Below are 18,789 nucleotides of genomic sequence, written 5' to 3' on the forward strand. Positions count from 1 at the left end.
ATGACGTTGCGCAGCTCTCTCTTCCTCTCCTTCTGATCCACCTCCTAACCCCAGTCCGTTTACTCGAACGCTTGCGCCGCGTAATATTCAGTTTGGGTTAGGTTTGCCACGATGCTGCCATCTGCCAATCAATCTTCGAAATAATCTGTTTTCGCAATATAGTTCCAACATTTAACGAAACGCTGTATTCTCAATCGGTCTAAATAAAAGTTGTTCGAGTTATTCTCCCAGTTAATATAGAGCGTTACAAATGCGAACGACGGACTTTACTCTTGTTTGCTTACTTCTTTTAAACCAAGATGACGAGAAATATCGTTGATGCTACGGCCCTTAACCATCGATCGATTATGGGTAGCTTGTAGACCTACGTTTCGTTCTTCTGTTCCTAAATCCATTGTACGTGAGTATTTCTTTTTTCATTTTTCGCTGACTCGCGTCGAGTGAATCACTTTGTATATTCAAGTCACGCGTCTTCAAAAACTTACCTACGTCCATTGGTCGAGATTGGTTAGGTTGCCAAGTTTTTTTCACACAGATAACCTCTTCCGCCTTTCGAGATACGTTGGAGTAATCGTCGTTGCTATTTCGCTGTATCGCATTCGCTAAAAATGTCTTGGTTATTCGGAAAGAAGAAACGACATAAGGACTCGCCTCCCGATTCGACGGAAGAAGAACAGTCATCGAGTCAAAGCGATGGATTCGATATCATTTCAATGCCCCCAGCAATGCCAATGGATACAAGCCACAACACCGCGGCTACGCATTCTAGTAGTAATTTATATCCGTACGTTCCTCCTGTTCCAAACTTTGGCCAAGGTTTACCGCCCGAATTGCACAAAGACTATAATCAAGGAGAGAACGCACCGCACTATTTGAACGGAGTACCATTTAAATTGTGCAAACGTCTGGAGATTAACGCGAGCAACGATTTCGAGATAGACCAACTTAGAATTAGCGAGATTTTGTCTTTTATAGAGAGAATAGAAAATCGAAATTACGATTATAGTTTCTCGTTGGAAGAAAGCATCATGGCAGAAATGAATAGTAGAAGCGACGAATGATTTCCTTTCCAACGCGCAATGTCCACGAGATCGTCTGAACCACCATTACACTCGTTACTTTGATTAATGCGTTCGTAATTAAACGCGTACTTTCTACTCGTGGTTTAACGAAGGAAAGGAAAACAAAGAAAAGAAACTAAACCAAATTACCTTCACCCACGCTCGATAATGCACGAGCACAAATTTATTCGATAAAGAAAATACGCGACTAAGTTTTTGTACGCGCGTTTGTAACATAGCACTTATTCATAATTTTAAGTATACTCTATATTATATGTTATGAGTTTGTACATTTGTATCGGATGTATAATTTTAATGTGTTAATAAGTGCTTTTAATAAATATTAAGCATCACCAGACGATTGATTCTTTCAACGCGACATACACCTGTCGACGTTTGGTAGCGAATCGATTGCGAACGTCACTTACGAACAGGAGAGAAAATGTATTGTACAAATATCGTGTGTATTATCGTAGTACCAGACAAAGCGTGGTGATGACGAACACCAGAAGATAAAATGGCATCCAAGTTTTAAGAAAACCTGAAAAACTGAAAGAAGACAGGCGCGTTCTAAGATGCCCAGTAACATTGATGTCGACGTCGAATCTTCTCTTACCTTACATACTTTCCCCAGATAAGCATAAACAACGCAACCTTTACCATATTCCAATTATTCGAATTATCATACGACATTAGGTCTAACGCTGTAGCTACGTGAGAATGACAGTTGTCGCAGCATAAATTGTGCTGTGAAGAAGATGGACGTAGTCTTAGAGAAAAATAATTGTGAAGATTAGAACAAGCTTAAGCACTAACCATCCTATTTTGATAGATTTCACTCGCATGTGCGACAGCAGAATCCCATCCCTGAACGCCTCCTTTGGCTTTGGTATAGTTCAATTGCAAGTATTTCGTGGGCTTCCCAAACGTCATATTATCTTCCGCAACGTGATACGGACCAGCAAAGTCTCGTATCACACCGGTAGAAGTGGCAATCCCCACGTGACCAATGATCGGTAAGAAATATCTTCACAACGAAACAAAGGCAAACGCTTTGAGGTTGCGATAAGGGGAGATATTGCGAAATCAGCAACGCAGATATATCATATATCGATCGATTCGTACTATATAAGAATTGCGGCGTGCCACCGATTGAGGTTATTTTTCTAGCTCTACTTACGTCAGAATCGGTAGAGGTGTCCAAACTATACAAAATGGGAATTTTTGCCTTTCCAAATTAATAGCAAGATCTATATTTGACATATTATCGGAGTACTCTTGCGGCTCAGACAACAATTCGTTCTTTTTCATATTTTGTTTTGATAGCGAGCGACAACCTAGCTCCTTTCTCTCTCTTTCTCACTCGCACGCAAACACACAGGCGCGCGCACACGCTCTCTGTTTCTTTCAGAGACATCTGATGTTACTTCTTGCAAGTAAAGTTTGAAAGCATAGCTGGCGCGCGGTACGATAACACGATGGCAGACTGTAAGGAAGCATTCGAGATCTATCGTGAATATGTCGTCGAACAGACGCGTATGTTCACGGAGATTGATTTGTCGAATTAGGTAATAAAAGAATGGGATCGATTGGTTCGGATGTATCGAACTTTTAGATCCGTACGAAGGCATATTCGTCCAAAACGTAAACGAAAGTAGAAGTACCGGTGTAGGCAATCGTTATTGCTATACATTACTCGGACAATAAGAAATTGATAGGGCGATGGAAAGTTGCGCGAAATATCTGTTTGTATAGGTTGTAAACGACGGAGATAGGAGGGGGTGGTATAGAGCGAGGAGAACCGTGCAAAGGATACCATAAAAATGCTTTATACCGTAATAAGGAGGTACGTAACAGTGTTGCGAACTAATGAAATTATGTGCGTAATCGCGATGGTAGTTTCTCGAAAGGCAGAACGTTCCCTACCGTCGATAGAAGATGTTCCATCGGTTTCGGCTCGATAAGATCTAGACCGAGAAATCTTGAAAACGCATACGGTATTCGCGCGTGTCGAGATAGATAGAGGAGGGGCATCGAAAACGCGCGATGCTAGCGCTAAAAGCGATTGCAGGGATATCTCTATGGTGGTCGATCGTGGTAACGGGTGAAGGTAACATCGTCCGGAATGAGGATATCTGCGGAGCTCAAAACGGACGGCGATTGTATCTGGAGCTTGGAGAGAAGGGTATCTTATACGCCAGAAACGTCTCGCTGATAAAGAACGAGCCGAGACAAGAGGGCTCGCGGGTATATACGAGCAACAGCTCCCACGCTCAGTGCAATCTCGAGCTGGTGACATGTCCGTCCTGCGTGATAATCGTAACCTTCGAGAGCATCGCGTTGTCGCATCATTGCGGCGACGGCAGCGTCACATTGGATAGCCCGTGCAGGTAATTACGTGCACGCGCGTGTTAGGCGTCAACGCGTTCAACCTTCGTTTGGCGTTTCGTTTTCGTTTCCGCAGGTGTGATTACGTGTGGATCTCGGAGCCGCCGTACGAGGATGTGTCCGGAACTCCGTTTTGCGGATTGTACGCGCCGATCACGTACAGGTCCAGCACGAGAACTCTGTCGATCACGCTGCTTTACAGTCAGTCGCACAAGCACGCGTTCACGCTGGAGTACACGGCGGAGAGTAAGCAGATTAATTTGACGAGAATATCACGGAATTAATAGCGCGCTGGATCGAAGATCGATCGATACGTTCACGACCTATTGACAGGAAACAGATTACACCTGAGAGGTACCGAATTGACAACGGCGACCGGTCAAGCAGCCAAGGGATTGAACAACACCGGCGGTGGGATTTTAACGTCTCCGTTCTTCCCGGCTCGGTATCCTCGCGATCTTGGCTTGGAGTACGTGGTCACCTGCCCGAGCGAAGCACCGTTCTGCCGTATCAGGTTGCTGTTCAGTGATTTCCAGCTGGCGACTGTGTCGATAATGGAGGTAAGTGCAAACTAACCGAAGCGAAAGCGATCGTCTGTCATATCGACGATGGTTATGCGCGATCTAGTTCTACGATTGGAACGGTCAACGACTGGACGTGAGTAGCGGCGCGAGATTTCGGCCACCGGTAATAATGAGCTCCGGCCCTTCGTTGCTGATACGATTCTACGCGAATGGCGGCACCGGATTGGGTTACAAGGCATTCTATTCGTTCGTGATTGGACATCCCTTGGACAAATCCGTGCAACCGATAACCGACTGCGGCGGTTACGTGGAGAATCTTGGTGGCACGATTACCATGTTGGATATGGTGGGCGAAGGGGTAAAAACTTACGACTGCGTGTGGCTGATCAGGCCCCCCAAGAACTTTTTACACATGAAAACGCATATGTATCTGAAGGTGATCACGTTCGCGGACATGGGTGAGTGTAGACGCGTGATTCCTGCTTTTCCCACTTCTTCGATTGGCCGCAGACAATCCGTATACGTCGTCGAAGACAAAATACAAGCGAGAGAAGCGGATAAACGCGTACTAGTCTGTACTTTGTTTTCCATTATCACGGAGAATAGGAAACAGTGTCTGCGGACAAACGTTGGAAGAAACGCGCGACTCGGTTTAATTATTCTACTCGTTTTCGCATTCGTTTCAGCCGGCAATACCGAATTAGTGGTAAAACAGGGACCCACCTCGGCTCTTTTGCCGCTCGAGATCCTCAGACATCCAGCGAGTCAAGTGCAACCACCGAGACACAGGGAGCACGTGGCTCCCGTTACCAGCGGCTTTCACGTCAGTCTACGAGGAACGTTTGGCTCGTCCTCGCACCTGGCGATTGCCTACGCGGCCTTCAGTTACATGGGTGAGCGCAACCTTCGCGAATCCTCATCCCGATCGATTCGTCATTCCCTCTCGTCCGATCATTCGCAGACTGTTTCGCGGGATCGGACTTTCTTTGCCGCAATCACAGATGCATAACGAGTCAGCTGAATTGCGACGGTTTCGATCACTGCGGCGACAACAGCGACGAACCGGCAACCTGCTTTCAAGGTATATAAACGCAATCGTTTAAAGCGTTTCGATTTCGTTTTGTCCGACGCGAATATCGTCTCGTAGATTGGGAGCTGGAACCTCAGGATCGAAAATGGCACGCGAACAAGGCGAATTACTACTTTCCAAAGATCGATCGTTACCCAGACCTGAAGACGGCTACTCTGGTGTTCGTGGCGAGCAGCCTCGGACTGATCGTCTTGATATCGGCGCTGATCATCTTGCTGTACAGAATGGGCGCCAGAGCCAGGCAGCAAAGAGAACTTCAGTCAAGACTGCAAACGATCAGCGAGCTTCTAGGTAGGAAGACAGTTACCATGTACGTTTAATACGGCAGTCATCGTCGGTAGAGCATGGACAGACCGGCGATCATCGTCGATTTCTCTCACCGTCACTTTCGACAGTTTTCGATATTGCAGACGGAGCGCGAATCGACGAAATCACGGTGTCGGACGACCCGCCGGTGTACGAAGCACCGCCTGGCTACGACGAGGTGGTGAAGCTCGGATTCGACTCGGAGATCATCGCTCGAAGAAAGAAGAGGGCGTTTGGTCGAGAAACTCGCGATAGGAGTTCTCCCAGTCAAAGCTGCTCGTAAGTATCTTTTCTTTCCACTCGACGCATTCACGCGGTACGAATACGAATTGCTCGGCCGATCGAAGGTTGGACGTCGAACGATCCTCCTCGGTTTGTTCGCTGGCCGAGATGGCAGGTAGCAGTCGCGGCAGCGATCGCGCTACGTCCAGCTCCAACCAGGACGCGGGGATTCCGAAGAACCGAACTACGACTCGGCGGTTGCCCGAGAGCCCACCGCCGCCGTACGTCACTCCTCCAGGATCCATATCGCGACATTTCAACGTATCCGGATTAGCGTCGGTCGATTCGAACACGCGTAAGTATTCCCACTTTCGTAGGTACTTGCTGTGGTTAAGCAGGTAAGCAGGCAAAGAGCGCCTGGACGTGTGAGTTTCACGCGAGGATGTTCCGTCAGGCGAGCGGCACGACGAAGAGGAAGAACGGGAGGAGGGAAAGGAGAAGGGCGAGGGATCGCGTCGGCGGAACTGGCTTCGTCGAGCCGGCGAATCGTTCTCGTCGTCCTTGTACGGAAACGACGATCTTCCAGGACCGTCCACCCCGGGTGACCTCGAAGCACGGGGATCATTGGTCTCGATCAACGTCGAATTTCTCGGTGCGTATTCGCCGACTTGCAGCGCTTCGAATTCGATCCGAACGGCCAGCGTCTCGTGTGATTCGCAGCGGAGAACCTCGCGCGCTGCTTCGACAGACACGGAGTCGTTGGATCGCGGAGACGCAGCAGGAGACGCGGAAGAAACGGTCGAGGGGGAGAAACGATCCGGAGCAACCGTCGAGTCGGACACGGAAGAACAGATCGGGGAACCGTGCGAGGAACCGGGCGACCAGCCAACCGTCGAGGATGCCGTCGTGGACAGCGTTACCGAGGATAACGTCAAGTCTGACGACGGTTTCGCGTCCGGATGCTCTTGCGAAGGTGCCTGCGGCTGCGCCACCGTTCGTCGATCGCCGTCGTTCAGAGAGCGAACCGTCGGCCGCCTCTGGTCGGTTCGTTGTATTACCGCGGACCAAAGCGCGGAACGGTCGGCGGCGGAAGAAACGAACAGGCGACGCTGGCAAAGGGAAAGTGGAAAGAAATCGGGCCAGGAGCGGAAACGAAACGAAACGAAGGAGAACGCTGTGGATACGAGAAGGGATAGGAAGGTGGAAGAGGGTGAGGACGAAGATATGGAAGAAGAGGAACGAGAGGAGGGAAAGGAAGGAGGAAGCAGCTATCAGTCAAGAGGCAGTACGATCGTGAAATTGCTGGGCGCGAGAATGGGTAAATGGCAGAATGTAAGCGCCGGCTCCACGGTTGCATCCACGGCAAGTTCGACGCCGTGCGGTACCTTCGGAAGGTCCATGAGGAAATTGCCGGTTTGCTCGCGCGACGGATACCTCGGCAGAACATCGACGATCGGATCGATCGGCAGTTACGAAAAGTTGTGCAACGGCGAGTTCGAAGAGTCGCGGATGAATTTGCGCGCCTCCGATCCGGTCTCGATCGGATCGTCGTACCGCGAACGACGAGGCTACCGACGATACTCGAGCTGCGATCTGCAGAGTCTGTACGAAGGGATGAGGATCTTGGACGGATTCCTGGCGCGAAGAGGCCTGGCGGTCGCGCACACTCGGAAACAATCGGTAACGGTGATGTTGTTCGGAACACCGGAGCACGGAGCTATACGGCGACGACCTATCGGCGAGGAGGGAACGATTCGCGAGATCGGACGCGTTTCTCGACTCAGTCTGGACGGTCTTTCGAATTGATCGAGGATTCCATCGGGCGAAGATTACGTTCGTCAAACGGGACACGGGACGGACGTAGAAACGAAGAAAGAGAAACAAGCAACGGACACTTTTGCGAAAAAGATTTATTTTTGGTAATGTTGGCAACGACGATCGGAAAATATGTAGCGACTCAGAAACGCGGCGACGTCCGATCGCCTTTCGCCGCGTACCTCTCTTCAAGTTGTAAGGAGATTACGCTTATAGAGACGTAGTAAAATATACATATATATATATATATACATACTTATACACACATATACATATATATTTACATATATATATGCGAATATATGTATGCAATAATATAGTACATACGCGGGCACGAATTGGTACTCGCGCGTCTACTAAGGTGTTTCGTCGGCCGTGGTACTCGTAGTAGTGCCCTGTGGTTGCCAAAGAAAACGAAATAAATTCAGCGAGACGGAATCTTAAAGTTATTCGAGGCAAATCGATTTTGGCACTTTATTAGGCCTTTATTCCCGCGTAATACATCTGGCGTGGTCGCGGTTTCGATACGGCCCGAGATTTTCGACGCGAATTACTTGAGACAATGGCAATATTGCTTGGTTCCGCGATCCAAGCACCCCGTGGTGGAGGCGTATTGATTGATCCTGCTAACGTCGTGGTCGGACAGGGTGTAGGTTCCGTTCTCGTGGTATCGAACCGTCACCTCGAACTTTCCATCCCCGGGACTCACTTGTATCATGTAGAAGTAGGCGACGCTGCTCGAGCTTCCAAAGTCGATCACGCGGTCTACGCGGTGCAACTTCTTCAAACGAAGCTTCGCGCACAACCGTCTTCCCTTCTTGTCCCGATAGCCGTCGAGCAGCTTGTCCACGTGATCGAGAAACACCTGCGCTCCCTTCTGAACGATCGGATCGTGAGGATCCACCGACTCGAAGGCGCTACAGGCGCACCAATGAGACGAGATTCCGACGTCGGAGCAACCTCTCTCGAGGGGCACCGGGCCCGCGAGCAGGCTGCGACATCCGGGGCACCCCGAGGACGGATTGGCCGAGCCACCTGACAACTGCAACACGTCCCTCAGTGTTTCGTAGAGGTCGAACGGCGAGATCAGCCGACGTTGATTGGCGCGCAGCGACGAATACGCCTCCGGCCGTTCTTCTCGGAACCACTCGGGAAGCCAAAGGTAGAGGAACGGCAGCCTCTCCTCGTACCATCCGATGAACGTGTTCCTGATCGGGCCCCAGCGCATTCCGTGGTCGCTCAGCAGGACGATCATCGTGTCGTTCGCGATGCCCTCGCTTTCCAGTCGCTTCAGCTTGTCGAGAAGTCGGCCGTCCATCGATGACAGTCCGTTCGCGTTCTCGTGGCTCACGCTGATCGTCCAGAAGAAGCCAAAATATGGCGTGCCGCGGAACGCTCGCGCGTACTCGATCGCGTAATCGAGAATTCTATCGAAGCTGGTCTCGGGTCCGGTGCAATACTTGAGCCCGAACCTGAAAAGTAGGTAACGATGAAGAGCGGAGAAGACAGGACAAACCGCATAGAACCGACCATCGCATCTACCTCTTTTTCACTTTCAGCAGCTTCTCGCAGGCGAGCATGTACGGTCGGAGGTAATAGTCGGTCGGCGGTTCGACGAAGCCCATCTTGAGATAGTTGAAGGTGTTGAGAGCCGTTTCATCCTCGCCATAGGCAGTGGCGTAGCCGGCGTCGCGAAAATTCCGCCAGAGGAAGGGGCAACGATCTAGCATGTACGGAACGGTCGGTTTGCACAACGAGTAGGCCTGCGACTGATTCTGTCCTGTCAGGATGGCCATCAAGTTGGGAAACGTATTGTCGCCCATCTTGTTGTATCCGTCGAATCGAATCCAGCCGGTTTCCAGCAAGTATCTCTCGGTGATCGGCATGCTACGTATAAAGTTCAATCGACTGACGCTGTCGATGCCAAGCACCAGGACGCTCAGCTTTCTAGAAAGAGCCACGGTGCCGAACGTGGTCGACTGCTGGCTGTCGTTGCGTCGCGTCCGATCGCGAACCTTCTCGGGATTCGGAATGGCATGAACGTTCTCGTAGATTGGCTTACCGCGTTGTCCACCGCCACCGTCGATCTTGGAATCCACGGTGCAGCTGACCATCACAGCCTGGGCGTCGTCGGGCGTCGTCGTTTCCTTCTCGAAGTTCTCGCATCGTTTCACCCTAGAAAAAAGATAGTCGGAATCGAACGCGTGGCGTGTCACGCAGCCATCTGATTGGTCGATCGGTTGCGTTAAGGTCGATTTGTATCATCCGTTCAAACACGGAACAGCGTCGTTGTGATTTATTAAATAAGGATGCATTTATGCGTGTGTGTATATACAGGGTGGTTGGTAACTGGTGGTACAAGCGGAAAGGGGGTGATTCTACGGGAAAAAAGAAGTCGACGATATAGAATAAACATTAAACAAAAAAATTTTTTTTTAGATTTTTCCATCGCGACAACGATCTACAGTGAGATCCGTTATCTCGTTATCCGTTATCAAACTCCAGGCATAAAATGCCTAGCAACAGCGATTGGAACTTTCTTGATGTTTTTAACCAGTATTTAACAAACGAACGCAATCGCAAAGAGTGGAAAATTTTCATCGGTCTGCGATTCGTGCGGTAGCCTTGAAAAGTTACACATCGAGCAGTTTATACCGAGCGTCCCAGCAATCGCATTTTGCGTTTAAAGGCATTCTACGCTTAGCAAAGAGTTACCCCGTTGACCGTGGATTCGTTATCGAACCCAAGAACATTGTCAAATGCATCTTGCGTGTTTAAACACTACGGTTGTGTTCGTTGAACTTCGTAAAAGTCATTTTTGCACCTGTGAATATGATCTCTGTTGTACAAAACGATGGCTGATTCAAACGAAGAATTGTTACGCGCCCTAAATTCTAACGATAACCCGACATATACAGGGTGGTTGGTATCTGGTGGTACAAACGGAAAGGGGGTGATTCTAGGCGAAAAAAGAAGTCGAAAATATAGAATAAAAATTCTTTTTTATTTTTTTTTTTCAATTTTTCCATCGAGACAACGATCTACAGCGAGATCCGTTATAACGTACCGCACGCGTACCGAGCGAAAATTCAAAGTCGATTTTCTCGAAAACAAAGCCTCAAAGGAAAAATGTTTATTCTATATTTTCGACTTCTTTTTTCGCCTAGAATCGCCTCCTTTCCGCTTGTACCACCAGTTACCAACCACCCTGTAATATAGTCTCAGACGCGTGACTACGACGGTCGATATTCTCGGCAAACCGATCAAAGTTATCAGGACACGGTTGAATGGAATCCATAGAGATACGTGCACCCATATCGCGTATGATATTCATTTAGTTATCAACAGACGAACGCATGACCGTTCTATATTTTACAACGCGTCACGAGAACCTGACGGAATGAATCGGAAATTATAGTTTATACAATCAGGAACTGCTGCTACCAGCAGCTGCGTCTCCTTACGTACGAGACGATGGATCCTCGTGAAAAGGATGTCGTTCGGTGAATCGTCCACGGATGAATGTGAAAATCGCTGGAAATTTGAAAAAAATTACCGTTTCGACGAACTTGCCCACGATTACGATGATTTCAAAATACGTCGTAAAGCTCGTCGATACATCTCGATCGATCATCTCCTACGCGCGTAATCGGCGGTCGACCTTCGTTTTGGCGATATACGAAAAAATATTCTGCCGCTCGGCCTTAATTTTCAAACTACTTCCACTTGGCTTAGTGGTACTTATGTAATATTCATCCGGCCGCGCACCGCGCCTTGAGGCGGCAGACCAACCTTGTTTATATCAATATCGATAAGGGGATTCACAGGCGCGGCGCGACGTCACGCGATCAGATTAATAGTCAGAAATCCATTACGTTAATACTAACCCGATCAAGCTCGAATATTACGGCAGAGCCACGAATTTATCCACGAGTTCGTCAAAATCGTGTTTTCTTCCGAATTTTTCAATAATCGAGATTAGATCGCTCTATCGATAACTTCGATCGACGATACCCGTTTCACGAGGATCCATCATCCTACCTGCGTATGATAAAATACAAGCTTAAATAAAATACAACAGTTACGTGGAACGCAGGTAGTTACGACGATTTCCCGTTGCCACGTTTCGAATCTTCGCGTCATTATCTTTACGCTTATCGTTTATCGTTGCCAGACGCGAACCAATTGTATAAATACACACACAATACGGCAGCCTATCGAGTCACGGCCATATCTGATACTCGAATCGGCAGCCAATATCCGTAGCCGGAGAGACCGAATTTTGTTTAAGTTGGCCGATCCACCAACTCGGAATCGAATCGTTCCGTGTTTGAACGGATAATATAAATCGACTTTTACCTTCGTCCTCTGTCTCACCCGAAGACACTCACACGATCGACGTATCCACGTTGTTGTCTTTGGTCGGTTTCTTCGGTTGTTTCTCGGCTCTGTACACCGGCGACCAGCAGCATCTGAGGCCGGGATGACGAGCCGCAGTGGCCGGGTTCACAAACAGAACCACGGTGCCGTTTTCTCGTACGGACAAACCGGTAAACGGCGGCTCGTTGGCGCATTTTTCAAACGCCTTCTTCTTCACGTAAGATCGGATCGACGGGTCAACGGGTTTCTTCGATGGCATTTGGCATCTCGAATTCCACACTAGGTAGCCTTCCATCGTACCTGCGCAGAGATTCGCGCGCGTTCCCATTATCCATCGCGTTGGTCGGCTAATCGTCGATCGTACTTACCGTCGACCGTGTTGTACGACTTGACGAAGGACGGATATCGTGGCTCGAGATCGTAATCCTTTTCCGAAGAAACGACATAGAAACTGGCCAGGAAAGCGACGGGCAACAGCAGCAGAACGAAAGTCGGTCGTCGACGAAGGCAATCGACGATCAACTGGGTCCGTCTCATGAGTTTCCGCGAGGAGATCTCGTCGGCCACAGGCACCGACTTCGACGTTCGCGAAACCATATTTTTCCACGTGTCCTCGCTACCGTGCGTCGCTTCCACGCGATCGATCGAACGGTCATCGAGCCCGGTTCCCGGCGATCGCCTTTCGTCCCTCGCTCACCGGTCGATCGATCTCTCTCGCGGAATTACGATGTTCTCGGAGCGATCGTCGAGCTGCTAGGAAACGCCGACCTGGCCGCTTACCTATCTCTGCACCGCTACCGCCGCACCACCGTTGGCGATCGACGTGGTCGTCGTCGCGGCCGTCGTCGTTGATATCGATTTATTCGTCCGGAGAACGAACCTTCCTTCGACCTCGATCGCGTTCGATCGTCCAGCCAGCAACCAACGGTGGACACCGAGCGACGATTTTTCCGCGATGCGGATCGGTTTCTCCGTTCGATCGTTCCGTACCGCGGACTAACGTAGTCGACCGCGTTTCGACGACGACTGACGGCAAATGCGTCTTTCCAGATGGGTAGGGAGGACTGGCAACGGAAGAAACTGCGACGCGATGCGACGATGCGACCCAACGCTGGCCAATGCGAGGCAACGCGACGCCAGGGTTAGGTTTGGTAGTTTACGCAGGTGTTCGGTTCGCGTTCGTCAACGTAGAATCTTCGTTGACGGATATCGGGAAAACGGTCGAGTCGAATGGAGGTTACAAAGGAACGAGAAAGGTTTCCGAATCGCGGATACTTGGCGCGACGCGACGAATCGACGAACCAAGGTTTCGCGTGGTCGTCGAAACACAGCGAGACACTAGGAACTAGGAACGATGGTTGGCTATCGACGCGTACTCACCCCACCGAAGTGTTGGCTCGCTTCGCGCAGATGCGCGCATCTCCTCCAATTTCGAATCGAAACGTGGCCGAATCGAATTTTCCACGTCCGCACAGACTCTCAGCTGGAAACGTCCGTTTCGTTGTACGGACCACATACGCGCGACGATGCTGCTACCGCGACATCGGGGGAACGTTACGAAAGGAACGATCGATTCTTCCAGGTTTTCCAGTGCGTTTATTCGAATCGCGAATCTAGCAAAAAATACACGCTTGGATACAAATGATCGGCAGTCGCATCGCATCGCAACCTTGCCCCATGATGCAACGTCAGGCCGCCGTTGACTCGTCCTCTCCTCGGATCTCGTGCATCACCACGCTTGCAGCATCGACCATTCGGCCAATCTCCAGCTCGTTCGTTGTAACGCCTACCGGGGCCAGTTAAAGAAATTGCGGACATCCTGTCATCAAAGATACGGAAAATCATTAACGACCATGCGATAACAATTAACAGCTAATTAAGTGGCATGCGCGCAGACACACGACGTCGTGCAGTCCCTTCGACGAACGGCAGTGCGTTGCATTCCAGTTAGATACTTTTACCCACGACGTCCGGTTTCGTCGCTGCAAGCGTTGATAAAGAGAAAAGAGAAAAGAGAAAAGAGAGGCATACTAACTACAAACGGAACAGCGTTTCTCGTCCGAGCCATCGCCGCAACCGTCGCGGCCGCTGCAGGCGATCGCGTCCGATCGACACCTGCTGTTGTCGCACCTGAACGGACAATGTCTGGTGGCGACTCTGCCGCGGCTTCCCACTTGCCTTCGACAAACTCCTTTTGGCTCGTCGCTTCCGTCGCGACAAGACACCACGGCGTTGCAGAACTCGTACGCTGGCAGGCATTGTCCGTTGTCACACCTGAACGCTCCTTCCGGACATTCTACGACACGGGTTCGTTGTGTTCGATCATTCGAGAATCGAGCGACTCGCGTCATCGCCAACGAAGCACTTACTCCGTCGATTGTTGCAGCCGAATTCGTCCTCGCCTCGCGGACAATCCCGTTTACCGTCGCACATTAGCGCTCTCGACACGCAAACGTCGCTCCTACCACATCTGAATGCTTGTACAGGGCATTCCGTCCCTCCTTCTCGCACCGAGCATCGTTCGTCCGAGCCGTCGCCACAGTCCGGCCGTCCGTCGCAAACGAAGAACCAACTGATGCATTTTCCGGAATTCTTGCACTGAAAGGTGCCAGCCGCGCAACCGGTATTTCTCGCGGAGCAGCTTCCGTTTCCTCGGAAACCACAGTCGCACGTTCCGTCGATGCATCTCGAGTAAGGATCCGCCAGCCGGCATTCCAAATCCGAGACGCAATCGTGTCCTAAACTGATGGCCGATGGCGGCTCGGTCGCCTCCACCTCCGACTGTCGCTCTGTTTTCGAAGCGGACGCTGCGTAAAAGTTTGCGTAAAAGTTTCATCGATAACGATTTTCTCCCTTTTTATCGACTGTCTGCCTCTTCTTTTTATCTTACCTGACGTCCACGCCGTCGACGACACGGTTTCGGTGAGTGCCTCGACCACGATAGCGTCGTCTCTGCTGTCGTAGTCCGCAGTCGGTAAGACGTTTTGCGAGTGGAAAGAATTCGTCGTCTCGGTGGTCGCGTCTAGGAGAAACGACGGGATTGCCGACTGCGCGGTGTCATTTTTCAGCCAATCGATTCGAACTCCTGTAAAGAACCGAACGAAATACGTGGGTAGTCGATGTAACGTCGCTTCCGCGCCACCTAGTTACCTGTTTCCATCTCTTCCTCCGCCTCGTCCTCTCGTCGATCGTCAAACGTCTGAGTTTGCTCGTCGTGGCGGGACGATACCGTCGGTGTCGCGATCGTTCCCGTCGAGAAATCGTCGAACAGCGGTAAAGGTCTAACCAGATCGTCGGGTCGGCAAATATCGTTTTCGCGACGCATAGGCGCCGTGCATTGGCAACGTCCGAACAAGTTGGGAATCAAGAAGTCACAGTGTGAGTTCCGCTGCCATAGACGACAATGGGCATGCTCGTAGCAAACTTGGCCAAGTTTCGCCGCTGAAACGTTACGAAATAACGCGCGTTCGATCGATCTCTCATCGAAGATTAATCCCTGCTTACTCGAACTCGTCGAAGCTTCGACGAAGAGCATACGACGAGACCGGCAAGCGATTCGAGCTATCGTCTCGTTCGAATCTGACGGTTTTCGATATAGTTCAGTCTTGGACGCAATGTTAAACGGCATGTGAAATATTCTTGCGCCATATCGTTTCTTCGACGTATTCGACTTTTTTAATAATTCCGTCTCGTCGTTCGGATAGACGGTGTTGAAGTGGATCTCGTACATACAGACAATGTCGACGATAAAGCGCAAATGTCGACAAGCCGAAAGGATCAGAAAACTTCAATAGGCCTAACGGCCATCAATAATAATTCTTTGACGATCAACCGCAGTCGTTGATTATGCATTAAGTTCAAGTTAAATAATCACCGTTTTTTATTTAATCCACTGTAATAAATCCATCTATCGATACATTATCATATGGCATAGAAACCACTGGAAATCCTAATTTCTAATATTTCCGAATAAAGAATCTGTATAATGCGTTCATTGACGCGTTTGCCCTCTATATTCCGAGATACGAAACCTCAACTGTCTATAGACCCATAGACAGTTAGGATAGACACTGTGATAAACGTATTATTGGTACCACGTTCGCGCAAGAAAATTTCAGGTACCATCTGACGTGGAATTTAGCATTTTTCGATTTCACTGGACCGATACGAAACGAGCGAAACACGCGTAAGGTCATGGTTACTCTAAACGAGTGGTCGGACGAAGCGACGTTTACAAATATCCGGAGACTGCGCTTCTCAGACTCGGGCAAACGAGCTTAGAAAAACTCGTAGGAATCTATTTTCGTCGATTCGTCCGCTGTAGCTTGAAGAACGGTTTAACGATCGCGTCTACTTACGACCCAGACACGTGTGCCGACGAAATTGGAGGAAACCATCCCTGCAGCCGCAGAAACCATCCAAGCAGCCGCTGTTGGCTACTTTCAAGGTGCATTGCTCGTCGACGAGACACTCCTGGCCCAAAAGAGTCGCTGCATATCGCCGCGAGAAAGGAAACAGCGCTCGTTGTTATATTCTCGCCGCCGAAACGAGGCTCGTAATCGCAACAAATTCTCACCCTCGAGGCAGTACGTTCCGTTGTACGCGGCAAAGTAGGGCAAACAGCGACAATAGCCATTCCGACAGTGACTACCCTCGATGCTGGAATCGCATTCCGCGTCCCTGGTACATCGCTCGTCCAGCCGCGCGCTCGCTGTCCTCGCTGTCGAGCCCACAACGATCGTCCCCTGAAACGCGCATCGCAATCTTCTCGTATTCCCGTTTGCCTGACGACGGCAACGAGTAAACCAGAACCGCAGCTCGTTTCTTCGTTTATCCGGAAGGAAACGAGCGCGAACCAGCCTGGCTTACCCATCGCCCGTTTGCTCGTCTTTTCCACGCGTTCGATTCATACGCGCCCCACTACCACCTCTCACCCTGTTTCCTGTCCCATTACCTCGATCGCGTTTGCCAGTTTCTCATCTCATCGTCGAACAATAAGCGCGGACAAACGCGCCGCGAATACGGTAAAAACTGCTGGCGATACGGAAGAATCAAGCCGGGTAGAATGGAAAGAGCAGGGCCGTAAAGAAGAGACAAAGGTAGCTGGAAAAAAGAAAGAGAGAGGGGGGGAAGACGGAATACGTCGAACGTGCAACGTAGCGAGAGAAATGGAAGAATCGCTAACGGAGGAGAAGAGGGGACGACGACCGACGCACGGCGATGCTCGGAAGGAAGTAAGCGCGAAACGAGACGACGTGGCGCGACATTCGCGTCTCGAGTTTAAAGTAGCCGCGTAACATGCACCGTTAATCAGGTGTTGCCAGCGAGCACTTAGAGTTTCCAGTTCCTGCGAGACGACGTTTGTTTTCGCGGGAACGGCCGTTTACGCGGCTGACGCACCGCACTTCCATTTCCGCGTGTTTCGCGCCCGTCGGCTCGCTTCACCCGCCCTATCTTCTTCCCGACCGCGAAACCGTAAATCTTGGCGATCACGTAGCGCGCGAATTTGCGTCGGAGATGGTCCACCGTCGAACGAAACTCACCAAACGATCGATCGCGATCGCAAACAGAAGAAGGACGATCGTTTCAGCGTTGCCACGCATCGTTCTCTCGGTTGCACGGCTCTTCGCCTCGACGATCGATGGTCGATCGATCGATCACGCTGTATCTTCCTCTTCTTCTGCGTCGAGAGCGTGCTCGCGACGAACGACTCGATCTATCTCGCACGAGTACCCGTCGCGACTGCGATGTCCGCGCGTTCTTCGCAATGACTGAAAGCAAACGGCGACCCTGGCTGCTTTTGGTCCCCGTGCACGAACGATGCAAAAGCGGACACAACTGTGTTCCCTCGCTCTCCCACCTCTTTACCGCGCTCTCGGTCTTCGTCTCGGTCTATGTTCCGGACTTCTGGTCTCGATCCTTCTTCGAGTCACTACTCACTCTCCCTTCCGCGATCGTAGCGTATCGTGATCGGCAAATTCGCGGTTCGTTTGGACAATGTTTTGCCCGCTTAGCGTCCTATGCCTATGACGCGACTCTTCGAGAATAATAGTTGGAACTGTCGGACGAGGTAACAACAACGAGGAACGAGCAAGACGGAAATGGAAAAGGTAAGAAGTAAGGGTGACGAACGAATAATATTCGGGTCACGCGCAGACTGCTTCAAAATTCATTGGTATTCCAATACGAAACGAGCAACGAACTTGGTCGTGATCCACCCCTTCTCTTCTTCTTCTTCCTGCTCGATCAGCCGCGCTTCCCTTTCTCATCGTCTTCCTCGTCGTTTTGCCCGTTGTGTTACTCGTCGCACCGGTACATCTACCGGTGCATGTGGTTTCGTTAATTTCTACTCCTCGAGGAAGATTGGTCGCTCGACCGAACGGTATCGTTAACCTACCGTTTCGTCGGCACGTCATCGTATCACGAGCTACCCTTGGCCCGTATCCGACTCGTGATCGAGACGCGAGTGACGGCCAGTCCTTCGGACTCTTTCTTTAGGTCCGCTCGATAAGCCGAAAGAAGGAGGCGTGAAGCGGGAAGCGGGAAGCGGGAAACGGCACGCGGTGAGTCGCCCGAGAAACAGGAAGCGCCGCGATGGACTACGTTGGAATGTAAATGGAGAATCGACCGAGACCCGAGAACAAAAGAAGAGCCAACCGCGAGAAACGCGTAGTGCGCGTTGGGTGCGAGGTAAAAGACCTACACGGAAGTGCCATAAAATTCTGCAGGGCTCGAAGCAAGATGGGAAATGATCGCTTCGTCGAAATCTTTGCCAGTTCGTTTTAATCCGTGAACGAATAATTTCCTCTCGTCTGTACTTTCGAAAGGCACCCGTGGCTGATCTAGACGAAATTTTGTACACATAGTAGGATCAAATAATAAATCTGAAATATAAAATTTTAGCTTCGGCAGATAATACATTCGGAAGATACAGACAGATCCCTGTATAGTGTTATATATATACATATATATATATATTATATATATAATAGATCTATATTAT

General features: G+C 50.2%; 5 protein-coding genes across 7 annotated transcripts; 2 read left to right on the forward strand and 3 right to left on the reverse strand.

The window, feature by feature from the left end:
* The first annotated feature begins 54 nt into the window (after positions 1 to 54).
* LOC117236384 lies at positions 55 to 1,417 on the forward strand. 2 transcript variants are annotated; one of them, XM_033499284.1, is made up of 2 exons: positions 55 to 400; positions 536 to 1,417. In XM_033499284.1, the coding sequence occupies exon 2, from the start codon at positions 609 to 611 to the stop codon at positions 1,059 to 1,061; it is 453 nt and encodes a 150-aa protein (XP_033355175.1). In that variant the 5' UTR covers positions 55 to 400; positions 536 to 608; the 3' UTR covers positions 1,062 to 1,417. The 2 variants fall into 2 exon arrangements, with proteins under 2 accessions (XP_033355175.1, XP_033355174.1); XM_033499283.1 differs by having other exon boundaries at positions 55 to 396.
* Positions 1,208 to 2,441, reverse strand: LOC117236383 (transmembrane protein 222). The gene is made up of 4 exons (XM_033499282.1): positions 2,242 to 2,441; positions 1,878 to 2,088; positions 1,678 to 1,808; positions 1,208 to 1,610 (listed from the first exon to the last, which is right to left on the reverse strand). The coding sequence occupies exons 1-4, from the start codon at positions 2,370 to 2,372 to the stop codon at positions 1,529 to 1,531; spliced, it is 555 nt and encodes a 184-aa protein (XP_033355173.1). The 5' UTR covers positions 2,373 to 2,441; the 3' UTR covers positions 1,208 to 1,528.
* A 318-nt stretch (positions 2,442 to 2,759) lies between these two features.
* LOC117236374 lies at positions 2,760 to 7,657 on the forward strand. 2 transcript variants are annotated; one of them, XM_033499266.1, is made up of 10 exons: positions 2,760 to 3,451; positions 3,526 to 3,695; positions 3,783 to 4,009; positions 4,077 to 4,431; positions 4,660 to 4,866; positions 4,935 to 5,054; positions 5,121 to 5,354; positions 5,459 to 5,648; positions 5,717 to 5,946; positions 6,046 to 7,657. In XM_033499266.1, the coding sequence occupies exons 1-10, from the start codon at positions 3,108 to 3,110 to the stop codon at positions 7,395 to 7,397; spliced, it is 3,429 nt and encodes a 1,142-aa protein (XP_033355157.1). In that variant the 5' UTR covers positions 2,760 to 3,107; the 3' UTR covers positions 7,398 to 7,657. The 2 variants fall into 2 exon arrangements, with proteins under 2 accessions (XP_033355157.1, XP_033355158.1); XM_033499267.1 differs by having other exon boundaries at positions 2,762 to 3,451; positions 5,474 to 5,648.
* On the reverse strand, positions 7,484 to 12,999 carry LOC117236376. Its single transcript, XM_033499268.1, has 4 exons — positions 12,155 to 12,999; positions 11,798 to 12,086; positions 8,949 to 9,581; positions 7,484 to 8,878 (listed from the first exon to the last, which is right to left on the reverse strand). Exons 1-4 carry the CDS (start codon positions 12,381 to 12,383, stop codon positions 7,957 to 7,959), a joined length of 2,073 nt encoding a protein of 690 aa, XP_033355159.1. The 5' UTR covers positions 12,384 to 12,999; the 3' UTR covers positions 7,484 to 7,956.
* Positions 13,000 to 13,362: 363 nt separating this feature from the next.
* On the reverse strand, positions 13,363 to 17,949 carry LOC117236378. Its single transcript, XM_033499270.1, has 8 exons — positions 17,330 to 17,949; positions 16,363 to 16,531; positions 16,145 to 16,276; positions 14,937 to 15,227; positions 14,677 to 14,871; positions 14,156 to 14,593; positions 13,822 to 14,082; positions 13,363 to 13,605 (listed from the first exon to the last, which is right to left on the reverse strand). Exons 1-8 carry the CDS (start codon positions 17,387 to 17,389, stop codon positions 13,586 to 13,588), a joined length of 1,566 nt encoding a protein of 521 aa, XP_033355161.1. The 5' UTR covers positions 17,390 to 17,949; the 3' UTR covers positions 13,363 to 13,585.
* Between the last annotated feature and the right edge of the window lie 840 nt (positions 17,950 to 18,789).

This window comes from Bombus vosnesenskii, unplaced genomic scaffold, assembly GCF_011952255.1.
Source record: "Bombus vosnesenskii isolate JDL3184/JDL3185 unplaced genomic scaffold, Bvos_JDL3184-5_v1.1 scf7180000013348, whole genome shotgun sequence".
Taxonomy (NCBI): Eukaryota; Metazoa; Arthropoda; class Insecta; order Hymenoptera; family Apidae; genus Bombus; species Bombus vosnesenskii.